The sequence below is a fragment of the Ciconia boyciana genome, chromosome 9 (genome assembly GCF_034638445.1).
Source record: "Ciconia boyciana chromosome 9, ASM3463844v1, whole genome shotgun sequence".
Classification (NCBI taxonomy): domain Eukaryota; kingdom Metazoa; phylum Chordata; class Aves; order Ciconiiformes; family Ciconiidae; genus Ciconia; species Ciconia boyciana.
Window position 1 is genome coordinate 6,477,685 of NC_132942.1, and position 19,824 is coordinate 6,497,508.

Sequence of the window (19,824 nt, forward strand, 5' to 3'; positions counted from 1 at the left end):
TGTATATGAACTGATGTGTTGTGCTAACCTGGCGGAGCACTTGTGGCGGAGTGCTGCCCAGTGCTGCCCAGCGCTGCAATAAAGAATACCTGCTTAATAGTCATCCCGACTATTGAGTTCTGATTTCGGCTTTTCATGGCAACAGTTTCTTTAATAGTAACATAAGGAAAGTTGATCACAGGCTGTGTGGTAGTTTCACTTAATATTTTCACAAAGTAGCTAGCTGTAAGGCTGTACAGGGGAGTTTGATGCATCATTATCTTATGTGAGCAAGATACTGAGAGGTAAACAGGAGTCTTGGTTTGCTCTTATTTTCACAGTCAGAAAACTTTTATGCCCTATTCTTCAGATGTATTGAAAAAGAAAAGTTATTTCAATGCTTAGAATTCTGCTCTGCTTCTCTAGGCAATATTGCCCTGACTCTAATATTGGGTGGACTGTAAAAGGCAGAAAATCAATGTCAAGTCTTACTCAAGTCAAACAGAGGTATATTCATACAGTCAACTGCAAGATAGCAACCTGCAAAGCTATTAGATACTACTTCCTTATAAACACAGCCAAATACTGCTGGAGTCCACAAGATGGAGTAAAACTTATCTCTATAACCTTTTAGCAGAAGTAGCTTAAAGTCTATACTTAGCTCATATGATTCATGGGTGAATAAGAGGCTGCTGATCTCTGAATTGTCCACAAAAATATAAGAGCTTCCCTGTGCTTTGTGGAACAAAAGTTGTGACATGTTCAGTGTCTGAGAAGCCAAGAGGACAGAATCAATCTTGAAGTAGCTTATAGTAGGAGAACAAATAAGAGACAGACCTGAAGATTTATTTTGCTGCAAGACCACTGAAATTGATCTTCAGCTGTCCTGTTCCCTGCTCCTTCTCACATTTCTTAACAAAAAAAACCCTTTATGTAGCAAAAAAGCTAATACGCAGCATCTACTATCTCATGACTAAATGAGTGATGTATCTCAAGCACATACAGTTGCTGGATGGAAAAATGGATAATAAGCCATGCATTAGTAGGCTACATCAATATTTGAGACACCCAGTAAGGTCAAATTTTCATACTAGGGTAATTTCAGTTCCCCTTCATGACAAATCTTTTCTACCAAACACAGCCCAAATATATTAATGAAGTAGCCTTATAGACTACAGTTATTTTGTAGTATCAGTGATGTGAGCAAGCACTTTTCACAGCAATGAACCTGTCGTACCAATCCACCATTTTAATCAAGTTACGATGACTTGAATTATATGCAGAGTAATAAAGATCTAAGTTGTCACAACTGAATTGCAAAAATCTGGGATTTCAAAAGATACTGTAAATTTTCTAATGGAAAATGATGTTTGGGAACACAGACAGCAATACAAATCTGTAAAGTGTATTGTTGTTACTTTCATAACTTGTGTAAAAGTAAGCTCTTTCTTCGTCTTCCCCCCACGCCCCCCGCGTCTTTAACTGAGAACGTCAAGCAAACTACTCCGTTCTGGAAAGGCTTGTCTTGTTGTCCTGCTTATGCATGCAGGGGCTTTAAAATCGTTTCGTTGGCTCGTCGGTAGCTGCCTCCCAGCCCGCAGAGGGCAGGCAGGCAGGCAGGCAGGCAGGCAGGCAGGCAGGCAGGCAGGGCGCGGGGCTGCCGGCTCGATTGCTCATGACTAGTGTCATATGACACGCTAAAGATGGCTGAAGGGGAGAGCTGCACCCCGTCTGCCGCGGAAATAAAAGAAGACTTTGAGATTATTGACAAAAAACAGATTCCTAACACGGCTGAGGTGAAAAACGAGGAAAAAGAGAAAACGGACGAAGCGAGGTGGTCTGCTCCTATCTTGTCGCTGGCCAAGAAAGCCTCGGAAAACTTAGTGCTGAGCTATGGCAACGCTCTGAAGTCTGCATCTTTGGTAGGATTCATACCCAAAGCAGTCAGCAATGACAGCACAGCAAAAACAAGTATGGTTATGTTTATTTAGTAAACTTGCTTTTATGGTGCACAAATAAGTTTGCTCCCGTAAGTGCTGTTGATTAGTGTCAGTGATGTGTGATTATTACTTTGGATTTATTTCTGAAAATCTGATGCTGCAGGTTTTTATTCAAGCAAAATTATAAAAACAACACAGATGTAGAACGCAACAAAACGTATTGTAGTCAGAAGAATCCTAAACGCTTAATATATTTGGGAAAATTGACTTTAGTTTTGTGCAGTCGGCTTTGATTTGATTCCTTTTCTCCCTTAAAGTTCACCTCGGCAGCAGCCTGACTGCACTCCTAAGTGATCTCGCCAATTTGTTATCCTTCCCGGGCCTGCTGGTTCAGAGAAGGAACTATACTGTACTTCTTGTATAGCTTTCGTGTCAGAAAGTGGACAAGTGAACTAAGATCTGGATTTCTTACAAATTGCATTTTAACTATGCTAAAAATGCCTTCTATTTAACCACAGCTTGCTTTATTAGACATCTGTATTAATGGATATAGCAACCATACAGATTTATGGAGCAGGTCTCTTAAAACTGAATTAAAAGGGCTTTAGCTGAATTCATATGGAAATTAAATCTCAGTGATATTCGTAACATGGAAACAAGACCATTCAAATGTAGCAGTAATTGGGCCTGGAGCTTGTACTCCAGGCTCTCAGACTGGCGCTTAATGGTTTTAGAGCAATGGAGCTCCGTTTTCCTAACCAGTGCTGACCTTTTTAATTTTGATGATATTAAGTATTCAAGCTGGAGTTCTGCAGGAATGAATTGTGACTGCACGGTGAAATAAGTTACTGCTGATGGACTTTTAAATTTTTTTGTAAAAATTCCTCGATGTTGCATAATCAGAGTTTAATTCTGTCCTGAAGAAACTAGATTCTTGTCTTTCCCTGCATCTGTAAGTCTCACACCAAACTTCCCACAGATTTGTTTCCTGGATGCCCATCTTGAGCACCTGGGATCTAACCTGATGAAGGGCAGAATATCCCATTTTCTGCAGTTGCATTTGGAACAATGCTGTGAATAGATGTAATTCAAAACAACATATAGCATTTGGCAAGGGGTGGGGAATAAAATGTTCTCTTGCCTGAAATGGAGCTCCCACACTTCATGGAACTTTTATCATCATCTTTCAGCTTCTTATCTGTAAAGTAAGGGAATACAACACTACCTCCCCAAATTGTTCAAACTATTTGGATAATATGTTGATGAGTTTTATAGAAAATTCCGTAAGAAAAATCTGTTCATAACTTAGATATGAAATGTGAACAGGCACTAAATCACCTATTCTGCCTATTCTACCTATTCATTATTACCCTTGACCAAGCACTGTAAATTCAGTTTAAAGCAGGTATTTTTAAGAAATGAGCTGAGGCCTGCAAGACCACTTGTGGAAAACTAGCAACCTGTTCCCTGCTGCCATCTTTTTCCAGAGATTTTGTAACCTCTGCCTGCTACTTCAGATCTGTTGATCACATGTAAATTGTGCTGCACACTATGCAGTCAGTTGGACATACAGAAAGGCACATCATAAAACCAGTGTCTACCATTGAAGAAACTATGTCCTGCCTTGCAGAGAAGGCTGGGAGCTACAAATCTAAAGAATGCAAATCAAGAAAGACTTGCAGTCTTAAAGACCAAGAGATGGAGAACTGTTAGCTTTTCTTCATGCTTCAGTGTTTTCTGACTTCAAAGTGTGCTGAATAATTACAGTAAACAAGGCATGGGACTTCAAAAATATGTTAAAACTAATCTGTTGACTTGAATGAGGTACGAGACTGTGTGACTGCATTCTTAAAGATTGCAGCATAATGTCTGTGATCTTTTGCACTTAGGTAACCCGATTCCTAATCTTGGAGGCTTGGCTTTGGTGATGTGTCTAATACCTGTCTATTTAGCATGTACCAACTTGTACACAGTTTTGCAACACATGTACTTGACTGGGTAAATTTGCAACAGTCTAAAAAATATTGTTCAAGTAATTATTTATCTTTATACAAACCCTTAAGACACTGTTTAATTTAATTTTGTGTTCGTAAAGAACATTTCATTCACAGGGGGGTTTTTATGTCTTGTGGATAATGCAATATGTGTATCTTGAGCAAGGCTTACAAGCAAAGTATTCCTGATAAAGTAAAAATTCAAATTCAGGAAACCATCAAAATAAGTCAGTGTTGCTACTGAAACACCCCAATACCCAAAGAAAGTCACTGATTTTCTGTTTCTGCAGTCAGCTTTTTTTCTGTTCCTGATGTGTAACCTGACAATATTGACATCAAAATTCAAAATATTACAGCCCTTTTAATCCTCAGTCTCATGTCAAGAGATTATATGCAATTTTGAGGCATCCACTACATTGACTAGTCATTGATACAGTAGGCTACTGAGAAGACAGGACTTTGTGTGCTTTGTGCTTATGAAGATCAACTTGATTAGAATGACACCCTGTTTTCACTCTTCTGATACGGGAAGAGTTTTGCTCCTTTTTAATCCTAAATTAACATTCTGTGCACAAAAAGGAAGGCAATAATGAAAATTAGTACCAAAAGAGACTTTTTTGCGTGGTGTTAGGAATAGCGTTAACAATCTTGCATGTGACTGATACAGGGGCTCTACCTGTTAGGCTTGGTCTTCTGCAACTATTTCTGCAAGGGACTATGACCATGTTTGATCCACAGGTGACAGCAGGATTCTCTTAATGCAACAGCGTTGGCTCAAAAGATGATTTAGATGACCATCGGTCTGCGGTTGGCAGCCTCGGTCAGAACCTGTTGTTGACTGGAGAAAAAGTGGTAGCTGGCAGCCTGTTTTTGTCTCGCCCTCCTTCAGCTTTAAAGGAGGAGAGCCTGTCCCGCCTTGGCGGGGCGGAGCAGCAGTACCCGCCTGGCGGAGCGGCGGAGGGGAGGCGCTGGCGAAGGGCGGTCGCTTTCCCGGGCGCTGGCAGCGCCACGCACCAGAAACTCTTTCTAAAATGGCGCCTGGCGCGGCGCGCCGCACGCCCTCACCACGCTCGGTCTCGCGAGAGTTCCGGGGGGTGGGGGTGGTGCGTGTGCTGTTGCCGTGGTAACGCGGGCGGGCAGGGGTCTCCTCAGCCCGCGGGGAGGGGGGGGGCTGCCCGCCCGGCGCCGCGCCCCGCCGCCCAGGTAGGGCCCCCGGCGCGGCCGCTGAGGCAGCGCTAGGCCCGGGGTGTGTGTCCCCGGTGCCGTGTCCCCCCGGGGGGCGGCGGGTGCTGGGAGCGGCAGGGCCGGGGCAGCGGCCCCGCTCCCCCCCCGGTGCCACAGTTCTTGATGGCGCGTACAGCGTGTTGGGGGGGTTCAGCCACACTGTGTCCTATACCCAGCTTTTCTCAAGCCGTTCACCTCTGCGAGATGGAGACCGAGACGGGGAGGCACCGCTCTTGTCAGCGCTGCGTGGGGTCAGGAGGAGTGCGTTTCTAAAAACAGCTTTTCTTTCTCCACCCGTGTCCCCCCGCCCAGGTGCGCGATACCACGCCATGGAGGAGCGCGCCAACCTCATGAACATGATGAAGCTCAGTATCAAAATCCTGATCCAGTCGGCCCTGAGCCTGGGCCGGACCCTGGACTCCGACTTCCCTCCCTTGCAGCAGTTCTTCGTGGTGCTGGAGCACTGCCTCAAGCACGGCCTGAAAGGTGGGCGCCCGCTCCCCCACGCTGAGGAGAGGCAGAGTCTGTGTCGTGTCTCGCTGTGTCTCCAGTTTGACTTCTGTATGATGTTAATATTAATTGCATACACCGTATGATGCTATTTGGTATTACAGATACAACTATGTGGTTACTTTCTCATATACCCTGTATTTTGTGCCTCCTAAACTGTCAAGGTATTTTTAATGCCCCCTTTTCATTGACATATTAGGAGCTGGTAAGACAAAGTAAAACATAGCCTAAAATTTGTAATTCTGGAGTTGGAAGCCTGTCACTCTTCCTCACAAACTTCTCTGTATACTCCCTTTAGTGAAGAAGACTTTTATTGGACAGAACAAATCATTTTTTGGTCCTTTGGAGCTAGTGGAAAAACTTTGTCCTGAAGCATCAGATATAGCAACTAGTGTTAAAAATCTGCCAGAGTTGAAGTAAGTTGATTGTTGGGGATGATGCATTTCACTTATACTGCTGCAAAAAAAGAATTCTTCGTGTAGTCTCTCGCCTTCCTTAATCAGATCTTGTTCCCAAAGAGAAAAATAGGGTATGTAGGAGGCATTGACTTGTCCAAAAGATAAGGAGGACATCTCAAAATACTCTGCTTCTGATTCAAACAATGCTGTCAGATTAAAAAACACCATTTGGAAATTTCTATAAGCTTGCTAAAAATAACTGTAGAGTCTTCACAGATATTTTCTTTCCTCTTCTTTCCCTCACTTTTATGGCTTTGTCTAATTTTGTGCATGTGCTAGTAGTATTTCGTTTGGGTAATTCAGGATGATGAAATGAGACTAGGATGCATCAATAGTTGGGTTATGGTGGTAGTTGAAAATATGTATGTCTTTCCAAGTTAGGAAGATTTGACAATATACTTTCCGTTTACTGAAGCAATGGGATTCACTCAACTGCTTCTATGTTCTAGAGAGAACACTTTGTAAAGGGAGAATTATGAATTGTATAAATCTAGTTAATAAACCATTTTGGTTTTCACCAAACCATGCAACTTTTCATTTTAGGACTGCTGTAGGAAGAGGAAGGGCTTGGCTTTATCTAGCACTCATGCAAAAGAAACTGGCAGATTATCTCAAAGTGCTCTTGGACCATAAGCATCTATTAAGGTAACAGTACAGACACCTGTGGATTGTATTTGCTGAATCACTGAAACCTTGCATTGCTGTAGTAAGAGGTCATTAACTGACCAGTTTAACTTTAAGCTTTTTCTTGCAACCTGCAGAGGAGCAAGTTGTTAATTGTTTTTACAGTGAACCTACAGAGGAACAAGTAAAGTATTTTCTGTGAGAGTTCTGTGTCTTCCACCTTGTGCAATAAATTAGCAAAGAGGGAGCTTTATAAGGACTACATTACTATTTATATGGTTTCAGTGATGGAAGCACCATTATAATTGTTATGATGCACAGTGATGCCTTACAATATTTCTTCTAGTGAATTTTACGAACCTGATGCGTTGATGATGGAGGAGGAAGGAGCAGTCATTGTGGGTCTCCTAGTTGGACTGAATGTTATTGATGCAAACCTTTGCTTGAAAGGAGAAGACTTGGACTCCCAGGTGAAGATTAAGGCTTAAATAAGATCAGTCTGTATAAGGTTCCAGTAGAATTAAGCACATCCATAAATACTTTACTGAGATGGGTCCAGAATTCTTAAATGTGGAATGCAGCCAGGGTTTGCCATTGTTGTCATAAGCGGGCATTTGAATGTCTTATGATAAATCAAAAATTGGATGAACTAAGCTAATTACAAGAGATACGTTGTCAAGGTCAATCTGCTAGGGACTTATGGGAGCTTTTGTTTTGAGAGGGAATGGTGGTTTTCTTTTGGCTTTGGTGTGTGTGTGGGGGGGTGATGTCACATACCTCTGCTGCTTTAATGAAACAGCCCAGGAGTATAAGGAATGTTTTGAGGTATTTGTGGTCCAAACAAATAAATGCCTTACATTAATCTGTGCTTAACTTATTGTAATTTGAGACCATGTCCTCTTTCAGCCAATCTGTTTTATTTTTGAATTAGGTAAACTTCGACAAAATGGGTCAATAGCATTCAGAAGTCTAACTCTCTAAGCTGTAAATTAAAAATATTTGTTGCTATAATTTTATTCTCATTAACCTTTTTGTTCTTTAAAAGATAATGTTGCAGAAAATAATGTTGAAATTATCCTGCCTGTTCTACAAATTATGAACATGGCTAACTATTAATGTCTTTATAGGAACTCAAATAATTGCTTAAATGCTTTTATAAAGCATGCTTTAAGTTCTTTTTTCTTTTTCTGGGTTTTTTTTTGGGGGGGACAGGAATGTCATGTGTGTAAGCTTGTCATGTTTCCCACGCTGAATCAAAAAAAAGTACATGAGTATCCATCTCTTTAAGTAGCAGTTTATGGAAATGCTGTCAAAACTAATAACTGCTAGAAGCTGAGCACACTGAATATGGTTATTTTGATGCTTTTACGACAAACGCTAGCTTGTACGTTTGCTTCAGCTGGGAAGAATATAGGTATTATCTGTCTTTCTAAACTTAAACTTCAGATGTTTACCTTTTTCTAAATACAAAGTAATGCCTGCTGCTATGCAGAATTGCACTGTGAAGGTGTGTTTATGTCTTAAATATATTTTTCAGGTTGGAGTGATTGATTTTTCTTTGTACCTTAAGGAAACACAGGACAGTGATGGCAAACAGTATGTATGGTGAATTAGTGATTCTAAATTGGTACGGTTTTTGTAGAACAAACCTGTCAGACAGTCTGTGGGAGCACATGAGTGCTAGAGATCTCAAACTCTTTTAATCATCCAAAAAAGAGAATCCAAAATAGATTTTGTTAGCTAAACAAAAGTACTAACTTTCAAAGGTTGAGCCCATGGTAGTTTTAACAACAATACAGTGTGGAGAGTTTGTGTCTTGAGCCGGGACCAAATTAAAATCACTCAAAATTTTAGGTTGTGTTGTTATTGGGTTTTAGGAGACATGATCTGCCAGGTCACCCACTACTAAATCACCACCTTGTTTTTAAGCGCTGTTTCAGAAACGCTCTCAATTAAGTAGCTGTCTGTGGGAGAGATCAGTTATGGAGGGGAAAAAAGTACTTTTAGGTGAAATTTTAGGTGAATTAGAGACTGCAACTGTTAGCATCACTGTATCTAGAAGTCCTGTAGTGAATGGAAGGGACTTCATAGTTTGTGTGCTTCCTGCACTTCAAAGCACTTTACTGTTCAGCTGCTGAGGAGAAGCAGCTAAACAGCTGCTTCATCTCACTGGTGCTTCCGCTCTAGCTCAGGCACAAGTATTTTTATACGAAAAGGAGAAAAGGTTTCAACTCAGTTTGCAAGTCTATGCTGAAAACTCTAGTACAAACTAACACTTTAGAGTGAAGGAGTTTCTTCTCAATCAATCACTTCTCACTTTTACAACTAGAGATGGAGGGATTACAGCTGTCCTTGACCAGAAGCATTATGTGGAAGAGCTTAACCGACATCTAAGGTGGGATTTTCATCTATTCTAATATACAAGCACTTGTCCTGTTTAGCTTTTCCAGTATGGCTTTAAATGTCTCTCCTGCTAGTCCTGTAGATTTTTGTCTGATATTGAAATGCCTTTTGTGATTATTTCCCAAAATCTTAGCTTCATTTTGTAATCTTAATCTTCTGATGGCATATGCAATGCAGAAAACAAGTCTGTGTAATAATAGTTGACTTTTTTGAGAGTTATTAATGATTAACAGAAGATTTTGGAGATACTTTTTCAAGAGAAAACTATTACAAGCGCATCTGGAAATTTGTTCTTTAGAGGAAGAGTCTGTTCTTCTGCCATAGATTGCTCAGTGGGAGGAGTAGGCCTCACTTACTCTCTTCAACATCAGAGAGGTGGTAAGACTGTAAAAGCTAAGCCAGAACAGGGCTGCCAACTGATACAGTAGGCTGCCCACTGTAGGGAAATGCATGGTCCTCTCGGAGCTTAAGAGAGACAATTGTCCTTCCTCTGGGTTTTTGCCAACTCACCAAATTATTTCATTGTTAACAAATACAAGATGGTAAAAGTATGGTTGCAGATAGGAATAAATGTTGAACATTGGCACTGCTTGTATTGTTTTTATGCATCTCTTTTTCCTTGCTGCAGTTGCACGGTTGCAGATCTTCAGAACAAAATAGACTGTTTAGAAAAGACCAATTCAAAACTCCAGGAAGAGGTTTGTGTCCAGTCTGTTAAATATTTCTCATAGCTCTTTTCCATCAGAGGCAAAACTACCTAAGAATATACCTTAGGACCTAAAATATTTGAGTTGATACTAGTGAAATGTGGGGGATTGGTAGGACTGGCATGAGTTGGCACGTGGGGAAAGCTCTGTAGAAAGCTTCTACATTATGTTAGCTGTTAAAATGCTTTTGGGCACCTATTTGTTAGATGGGTTTCCTTAATCAAGTTTTTTGTCTTGCAATGATGTCTCCACCCAAAAGTAATCATACTGCTACAATGAACATGACTTGTCCCTCTTTCTTCTGCAGACACACATGTGTATGTATTTGTTATGTGAGTTAGAGCTCAGAAAAAGAGAAGGAAAATAATCACATTTCAATTAGGAAATCTTTCCTAGCTGGGAGCTGAAATAGAATCCAGCAGCATGCATGATAGTGGTTGTTTTGGGGTTTGTGGTGATTGATTTTTTTTTAATATATATATAGATATAGATATGGTTCAGAGTGTATCTATGTAGTCCAATTTCCAGTTCTTTTGGGGGTATCTCCACTTGAAAATGCCGTAAGGTTCCACTAGTGAATGTCAGTCCTGACTTGCTATATGACTTCTAGTTCATACCAGAATGAATACCACAGATCACAGATCTGTGGTGGATTTTAGCCTTTTACACTAGGATGCATTTCTTTGCACAGTTAATATTTAAAATAATTCATGGGGGCGTGAAGCAGAAGTCAAGTGAACAAATGTCGGTGGGCTTGTTAATTTAGGCTGTACAGTGAGTATGGCTGCCAAAGGGTCAGGCAGCTTCTGGGGAGAATGAAAGGGACAAAAGGGGAAGCGAGCAGTGCACCTGCTACAAAAGCTGAGCTACTAACTTTAGAATTCCTCCAGATGTTGCGTGCTTGTATGGCGATTAAATATAGATATGTTATCTTTGTAAACAGCTTGCAGCAGCAACTGACCGAATTGGATCACTTCAGGAAGAGCAGCAGCAGTTAAAACAACAAAATGAATTAATTCGTGAACGGAGTGAAAAAAGTGTAGAGGTGGGAGACCTATTTAAAGATTATGAGGATCCTTAAAATCAGTGATCTCTTTTGATCAATTGTAGTTAGTGCTCTCAAAAGCACTTTGAACTGGAATGCTAAGCACAGTTTAGCATGCTGCTGTGTGGATCACTGTTTTTGTGTATAGTATGCACAGGCGTTAGATTTTGCTGTTCTTTACTGCACACTTAAACATATAGTTGCAGAAGGGAGAACATTAAAAGTATTAGAATGGTTTCTTTTTGTTTTTACTCTATTCTTTGACATGTCAGCTTATTAACGTTTGCCAGCTTATTAATTGTGAAATAGTAGGATTTTACTTGAAATAGCACATAGAAATATTGTATTGTACACAAGAACTTAAGGCATACTTTAAATACATAGCTTTGTGATCTTATGTGGCTTTTTTGCTGATGTTTCTTGTAGGTAACAAAAGAGGATACAAAAGTAGAATTGGATACTTACAAGCAGTCACGCCAGGGTCTTGATGAAATGTACAGTGATGTTTGGAAGCAGTTGAAAGAAGAAAAAAAAATTAGGCTGGTAAGGAAACTTAACTATAGAAAGTGAAATGAAAGATAGAGGATTCTGCATACTTTAAAGTAGCATTACAAATATAAGACCTATGCTGTGCACTTTTTGCAGCTATTTAGAATTCCTAAAGGAATTGCAAGCAAGATGCTGGATGTTGGTCGTTAACAGTGTCTGTAAAGAACTCAGAATCATGGCTTTTGGAATGCTGAAAATAAAAGGTCTATCCCTGTTTAGGAACCTACCAGCATTATTATTATAGCAGAGACTAAGATCAAAACACAGAGAGAGGCAACTGTCTTTATGGAGGAAAATATGGTATATGCACAACAGTCACTTGTACAGTGAACCGTTGATTAGTGACTAAATAGAAGAGGCTGCCCAGGCTTGCTGAAGCCTATGGCTCTAAGTCAACCCAATTCCAGCTGCCAGGAGAAATGCTTCGTTTGACAGGCCACTAATTTACACACTGAACTCTACACTTCAAGCCAGCAGATCTGCACCCTTGCCCTGATCTGGAGAGCTGAAATAGTATTTTGGTCTTACTAACTTAATGTTATTATTTGAGACCTAACTCTTCTGTAAAATCGTAGGTCAGTGTTATCTCAGAGTAATACATAGTTTGTGTATGGGGTTATATGGGTTTTGGAAATGCTTATCCCTGACATATGACTACATAGCAGTAACTAGGAAATCTCTTTGTAAGGAACTAGAGAAAGAGTTGGAGCTACAAATTGGAATGAAAACAGAAATGGAAATTGCCATGAAACTTCTGGAAAAAGATACTCATGAAAAACAAGACACTTTAGTTGCACTTCGCCAACAGTTAGAAGAAGTGAAAGCTATTAACTTGCAGATGTTTCACAAATCTCAGGTATGTACCTAGTGGAGAATGCAAAGAAGAGCTGTAGTGGTGGTCTTTTACACATTAATTGTGCACTGGGGTGCGTATGCACTTATATGCATCTGAATTAATACTTAGATGCAACAATTTTCATAAAAATGTCTATTTTAAAACCTTTTAATTTTTTTATTATGCTTCATTATTGGTATTATATTGGGTATGTTTGGAAAGAAAGTGGGTTTCCTTGAGTATGCTGTGCAGTGTGCCCAGCAAACGCTGAGACGAATGGAGAGCTCTCACAGGAGAGAAGGTGTTTGCAAGGGTCCTTTGTTCTAACCACTGAATGATTAGTCTTTAAAAAAATGACTTACTGCAGCCAAGAACTGTCTTGCTTCTCCTTCCTATCTGTGTTGTCTTGCCTTTCATCTGCACCACAATTAACGCTATTTACCATAGAAACCAACAATGTGGCTCTCTACACCAATAGAAAATGATTGGTTAATTTTGTCTATCTCCTGTAGTCTCTACCCAAATGGTCAGCTGAGTGCTGTAGCCAGTGGAAAGGCAACACTGGATTTGGGGAGGGAGGAACTCTGTGGTCAGGCTGGCCTCTGGAGCTACCAGAAAGTTGTTGGATTGGTTTAGGTATTCTGTTATACCCCCTTTAGCCCAAGGCCTGGCTCTCCAGATGTAAGATGGTTAGAGAAGTAAAATGAAAAACATTTTGCTTTCTGGGCCTGTCTTCCATCCTCAGTTTCTTCCTTACCCTGGCAGTTTTTAGAGTTTACTTTCTCCATCCTTTGTGTCATATCTATTGCAGGGGTTTGGGGATTTTTTTGTCCTTTTTTTGTTGTTTGTGTGGGTTGTGGTGTTTTGTCTTGTTTTTTTTTCAATTGGACAAAAAATATACTGATAGGTGTTTCTACAAGGAAGTGATGGAGTAGTAGTGTTCACACAAAATATACAGAGCTTGTCTCCATTAATGAAATAAGAGTTTAACTAGACTTCCCCTCCCATACCTGGTGCCAGAAATCCAGAGGGGTTTTCTCTCAATTTTTATGGACTGTTTCCTGATGCCTGTTCAGGCTTTATCCAGGCCTTTGCCTCCTTCACAGATGCACAGAAACTTGCAAGGCAATGGCCAATGAGACCCCAGTGCTGAGGTATGCCTTTGCTTTCAAAAGCAGTATTTATTTTGGGTTGGGTTTTTTTGGCTTCCTGGTTCCATGCCCACTGAGTGCAGTTGTTACATTCAAATCATAATTTATATTCTTATCCTGTCAATTTAATCCGATAATTTATTTCTTCAAGCTCGTTTCTAAAGACAAGGTTTTTGGCTTGTAGCTGATCTCATAGGTCAAAACTTAGTACAGTTAAGTTTTCTCTCTGAGCTCTTAACAAAACAAGTTGAGGAGTGTCCGTTCTGGCATTATCAGCATTTTGTTTGTACATTCCAGTTAGACTCAGGCATGGCCTGTAACAAGCTAAACATTCTTTATATAGTGGCAGACTTTCATTAAGCACTAACACTTTGTGCTTTAGAAAACTAAAATGTATTACCTGGAATATCTATTCATTTATTCCTACAGAATGCAGAGTGTTCATTACAACAGAAAACAGAAGCCATATCCTCTTTTGAAGGAAAAACAAATGAGATGATGTCCTCTATGAAACAAATGGAAGAGAGGTAATAATTACAAGCTAAAAAAGTCAACACCAGAACCAGTGGAAAGTTTCCAACTGAAGCCTTTATAGGATGACCTTCCATACACCTCCTATAGACATTTGGGCATGCATGCTAGCATGACATTCTTTTTCGTTTCTCCTTCTTATCACCCTCTGCGCTTGCCTGTTCTCTTTTCCCAAGCAAACATGCACATAATTGACCCATTCGAAAACCATAGCTCTTTCCATAGGCAGGCTGTTTGAAAACATGTTGACTTTAGTTTAAGAACAGGTATGACTCTCGCTTTTGGGAGTTTTTTGCAGAAACAGTTGCTTTCAAAAGTCTTTTTTTTTCCTCCACCATTTTTTCAGTTCAAGCTTTTATAAAGATCTGTATGGTAAATCTAAAAGAACAAAATGAGAGGGTGTAGGTAAGGAGTATGTGGATTGACCACAAATGTGCATGTTCCTTACTTTGTAGATTGCAGCATGCAGAAAAGGCAAGGCAGGCTGCGGAAGAAAGATGCAACAAGATGAAGCAAGAGCTTGCTGGCAGGCTTGACACTTGTCGGCAACAGATGTCCCAACTGGATAGCAAATGGTATTTAATCTGAGCAGGTTTTTTCCTTCCCTTCTGCCATTTCTTTAAGAAGCACTTTCTACTCCTTTTGTGCTAAGATCTAAAGAGGGGTAGGTTTGAATTATATTGGGTTCAGCAAGTATTGACAGAAATATGCAAGACCTAGGAAAGCACGGTACTTCTGTATCGTGCACAGTTAGCATGAGGATTTTGCAATGCTTTTTCCAGAACATCCAATTTAGAGCACAGAGTGCCAGGAGAAATCTGGCCATTCTGACTAGCAATGGAGCTTTCAGTTGCTCTTTTACTAAATCAGGAGATAGATACAGTCATGCTTGTAGGCTGAGCATGTAAGTGACTGTAATCTAAATGGACTGGGGTTTTTGGAGGGGTTTGGGGGTTGGGGAGCATCCTGGTGTTCTTAGGGAATGTTAATCCTCTGAAGATTTCTAATACCTATAGAAAATGCTTCTTTCACTGTTCAGACTTCAGGGTAGAGTGTCATTTTTAAACGTGGCTGTTTAAACACAGGTAGTCAAATATGTACTTGCGGTGATTGGTTTGGGTTTTTTGTGGTTTGGTTTTTTTCTTTTCTCTTTTTGCTGCTTGTTTTCTGTGACCTGAAAATGCTAATATAGTTTTTGATGTCTGCTGCCATAACATCCCTGTTCTTTCCTTTCCCAGAACACCACTCTAGTTTTTGCCCTCTTTTGGACAAGGTTTCTTCTTCTCATACTGTTGCTGTCCTTAAGTGCGATAGGATATTTTTCTGCTATAGGGTTTCTTAGAATGAATTATTTTTAAATAGCTCGACTCTGGAAAAGGAGTTAAAATCTGAAAAGGAACAGAGACAAACTTTGCAAAGAGAACTACACCAAGAGAAGGATGCTACCACTCTGCTTAAAACAGAACTGCAACAAATGGAAGGACTGAAAAAGGTATGCACAGTGCAAACATGCCCAGTGTTCAGGATTAAAGCTGACGTAGAACCAGTGCAATGTTTGCATCTGTAGTAGAGTAATTTCTTCTGTACCGCTCTCCTCCTCTGAGTGGTTTCAGAAGCTTGGCTGACATAATGCAAGTCTGCACATGAAATGCCAAGAGGAGGAACTTGGAGCAATACAGGGCTCGGGCAATGAGAACAGCTTAGCTAGAGGTGGCTGACAAGGTTTCTATCTGCCCTGCCTTAGCTGCGTATGTCTGAGCCATTCATCTGTCAGCAGCTGAAGCTGAGGTGGGATAGCTGGGGACAAAAAGCTCATCAGCTGTCCCATGGTGAGATACCCCTGGTCAGGTAGGAAATGGCAAGTTGAGAGCTTTCAGTGTCTGTGTGAACCCATTTTCAAGCATTCAGAACAACTGAATGCCATTTATTTTTTAAGCATGAACATTCTTATTAATCTAAAGAGAATTTGCTCCCGTGTGTCAAGCAGTTTGGATTTTGAAGGCACAATTGTACACCAGTATCTGTCTATACGCTTGTGTGTGGGCATAGGACTGCTGCGTTCTAGCTGTGTTCAAGGATGTGTAAAGCCTGGAAGTCTTCCTCTCTTTCTGGTAAATATGGTTAAATGATTTCATTGTTTGTGGTCTACAAGAACCCATGGGTGATTCACTCGCGTAATCCTAAAAATCAAGCCTTAGAAATAGGTAGCTTTGTAAAGGAGCTTATTCTTGTGAACTGCTTGGGTAGTTTGGGTAGACTGACTCATCTAGGTTATAGGTCAAACCCAGCACACAAAAAACTTGATTTTGTGCTTAATTTTACAGGAACTGAGAAAACTGCAAGATGAGAAGCAGCAGTTAGAGAAAGTCTGTGAGGAGCAGGAGCAAGCTCTTCAAGAAATGGGACTTCATCTCAGCCAGTAAGTTCTAGGAACTGAACTCCTGTAAGTGACGTTACCCTGGAGGACGGAGTGTCAAACTAATACAAATAATTTTACAACGCATCCAGTTATAAAAATCAATAAACATGAGAATTTTAGGACGCAATTACTATGCATGGAAAACTAAACAGCCATGAAATAAAAGTGAGGGAAGATCCTTGCATGAGTAAGCTGGCTGAGATAGGAAACAATACAGTAAATGCTTAGTTCCTGCGGTGGAACTCTGCCTTTCCCACATTCTTCCGAATGTACTGGAGGGGGGCAAACCCAGGGTGACAAAGCTTCCTGGTGGTACTGAGCATTCAGAGTTGTAACAGGGAACTGACTGAAGAATTAGTGTTTAGATTCAGTGGCTGGAGAGTGGAATGGCAGGTAAAACTGAACACAACTAAATGTAAAGTCATGCAGAGGGAATTGTTTATTTTTTTCCAGGTCGAAGTTGAAGATGGAAGATATTAAAGAAGTAAATAAAGCGCTGAAGGTACTCTGCATCTCATGGATATTTTGACTAAGCATATGCATTTCATTTAACACCTTCAAATTTCACCACCATTATCCTACTTTAACAGATGGCTTTTGAAAAATACCAATGACGTTGGTAAACTGCCTTTGAATTTTATTTTGTAAATTTATTTGTATCTACAGTGAGGTTTTCATTCCAATTTTCTAGGGCCATACCTGGCTGAAGGATGATGAAGCAACACACTGCAAGCAATGCGAAAAGGAATTCTCTATCTCAAGAAGGAAGGTAGTGTTGTTCAGTGGATTTTTTTTTTTTCCTTTTTTCCGTCACAAAACAAAAATCATGCCTTTGCATAGTTTGCTAGGGAAGAATGACACTACTTCAATTCCAGATCTAGTTGGCATGATAACTACATAGAGAAGTAATTTGGTATTTCCCATCCTAAAAATAGTGTCCTTCTGCTAGGGCCCTTTCCTTGGTAGGGAGCTGTTACGGGCCGCATTCTCTCGTGATGTGGTTCATCTCCCTTCCCTGTTGAACTGTGAGGACTGGATGCTGACAGGCCGTGCTGTGCCTTTCGGTGGCAGGGTATGGCTGCCGGGGTCCTGCTCTGTGATTTGGGACAGCTCGGTGTGCCCGCACAGGGCACCTGGCACCAGGCACCAGATTTCCTCTGCCTAGAGCCAGGCCTGCATGTGCTTTCCTGAAAGCCTGGGCCTGGCCGTGTGGTGATCCGCACGGGGCGTGCCAGAGAGCTGCGAAATGGCAGCGGAGCGGCTCCTCTGGCCCCTGGCCAGGCCTGCTCCGCCTGTGAGCCAGGGGCGAGCAGCTCCTGATGTGGAGGGGAGACAGGCTGTGCAGGGATCGCACCGCTTCTCCTTCAGTCCTCTGTGCAGGAGGAAGTGCTGCTGGGAGGGCTGGGCCTGTTGGGAAGTGGAGGGTGATGTCCGTGGACTCCAAAAGCTTTTATAAGGTCTGCTTTATCTCTTCCTCATGCTCAGTTTTCAGACAGCTGTGCTTATTCTGACTTTGTGTTTGTAGCATCACTGCAGAAACTGCGGGGACATCTTCTGCAATACTTGTTCCAGTAACGAGCTTGCACTGCCATCGTATCCTAAACCTGTCCGTGTTTGTGACACTTGTCACACTTTACTACTTCAGCGGTGTTCGTCCAATTCCTCCTAAGGCTTCCGTAACCTTGACAGCACCACTTTAACATTGGAAAAGTAGCCATTATTTTTTTAATTCTGAATTCCAGGCATCTTCTGTGCAGCAGACTCTCTGGTCTCTAGTATTTTCCACTGTAAGACAGAGCAGCGTAAAATAATTTGTAGGGATTATGCAAGCTAATGCTTCTCCAACTGGAATAATTAAGAAAATTATATCAACTGTAATTTCCCTTAAAGTTCTACTTGAAACTAAATTGCAAATTCACTTTTCTGGTTTTTATAGATATTTGTATTAAAATTTGTATATGGCATTTCTACATTTATTTGATCCCTGTAGACGTTGCTGTCTTTCTGCACATTAACTTCAGTTCCTCTGTATCTTTGCTGTAGGTGCGCCTGTGTGTGTCACTGGCTCGTGTACAGTTTTGTATTTGCTCTAAGTACAGGGAAAAGTAAATTCATGACTCGGCTATAGAAAGAGCTTTACGATGAGTGTCAATGAACGTGCCTTCAGTTCACTGCAGTCACTTGTTCTGAATGTCGCTGTGACCACAGTATGGTAGTTGCACAATAAAGCCTTTTGCAAAAACTGAAAGCAAGATTGAAGTTCTGATTTTTAACAGCTGTCGCTCACAGCTGCTGGAAGAGCATGTTCTTGTACAGCTGTGCAGGTTGAGGGCTGATGCTGGATACACCAAAATGCATCTAGAATAACTGACCAAGGCGTGCCTGCTCACAGTATTCTCATAGAAGGCGCCAGGTGAAGCCCATGCTCTGCAGAGGTAACCAACTGCTTCTGTACTTCCCCAGGAAAAAAGCAGGCAGTGCCTTGGGCTTGCTGGGATGCAGCAGGGCAGTTGCTCAGCAAGGCAGTTGCTCAGCTCAGCTCAGCTCAGCTCAGCTGCCTTAACCAGCAAGGCCATCACCAACTTCCGGGTGTCTCTCACTAATGGCATTGTTTTCTCAAGCCTGAGGGAGGCTGGTTCAGAAGCAGTTTGCAATACACCAGTTCCACTGCTGTTGGGTGTCAGGTCAGCAGCTGTCAAATTCCACCACTGATAACAGAGGGGGCCAAGGGGAAGGCAGCCCTGTCCCCACTGCACCCATGCTGCTGGGCGAGTGCCACACAGTGCAGGACAGCTCTCGGGCTGAAGCGAGCATGCGGTCACATACAGGCCATTTCTTTCAAGAGCTTCATTTAGAACAGCACAAACGACAGCAAGATCCCGCTCTGCTGTGTGGCTGTCTAATCCCCCCCAACTCTGCTGGGAGCTCCCCCCAACTCAGCAGGGACACGAGCCTGTGTTGAGCTGGGCTCTGGCACCAACCCCAATACATCCACAATTGCGACTGCAGCCAGTTACTGAAACAGGTTTATGAACAGGGCAAGGACAGGAGTGGCTGTGGTGTGAACTGATCAGGATTGAACCCTTTTAGCTCCACTGCTGCAAAACACAATGGGGTTTTCACTGTAGAAAGGGACCTCAAGTTTCTAACCCTTAGGGAAGAATGGTTAATTAGAATGGGCAAATCAATTTACTATGGCAGATTCTGTATTATTCCAGGGGAAGTTCCAGTGCTGCTCATAAAACCACATCTTTCAGCATGATGGTTGACAGGTTGCATTTATTGAAACACAGTTGCACTAAGCTGCAGCATCCATTGGTGCAGCATTTTGGCTCCACAGATGCCTACAAGGCAGTACAGTGACCCCTCCCTCAGCCCCCCTTCGCAGCTCAAGAGAGCCTCAGGGCAGTGTGAGCCAACACAAACCAGCCACAGGTGGTGGTTTTCTTCACTAA

The 19,824-nt window shown here is 41.5% G+C and overlaps 1 protein-coding gene across 4 annotated transcripts; it reads left to right on the forward strand.

Annotated features, from left to right (window-relative positions):
* Positions 1–1,673: 1,673 nt before the first annotated feature.
* RUFY1 (RUN and FYVE domain containing 1) lies at positions 1,674–18,629 on the forward strand. 4 transcript variants are annotated; one of them, XM_072872843.1, is made up of 18 exons: positions 1,674–1,950; positions 5,450–5,623; positions 5,946–6,063; positions 6,649–6,750; positions 7,076–7,199; positions 8,267–8,325; positions 9,059–9,124; positions 9,761–9,830; positions 10,783–10,884; positions 11,311–11,427; positions 12,122–12,289; positions 13,849–13,946; positions 14,406–14,525; positions 15,313–15,442; positions 16,275–16,369; positions 16,823–16,871; positions 17,061–17,138; positions 17,895–18,629. In XM_072872843.1, the coding sequence occupies exons 1-18, from the start codon at positions 1,683–1,685 to the stop codon at positions 18,036–18,038; spliced, it is 2,082 nt and encodes a 693-aa protein (XP_072728944.1). In that variant the 5' UTR covers positions 1,674–1,682; the 3' UTR covers positions 18,039–18,629. The 4 variants fall into 4 exon arrangements, with proteins under 4 accessions (XP_072728944.1, XP_072728945.1, XP_072728947.1 ...); XM_072872844.1 differs by having other exon boundaries at positions 1,763–1,901; XM_072872846.1 differs by lacking the exon at positions 1,674–1,950 and adding an exon at positions 4,889–4,986.
* Positions 18,630–19,824: the final 1,195 nt, after the last annotated feature.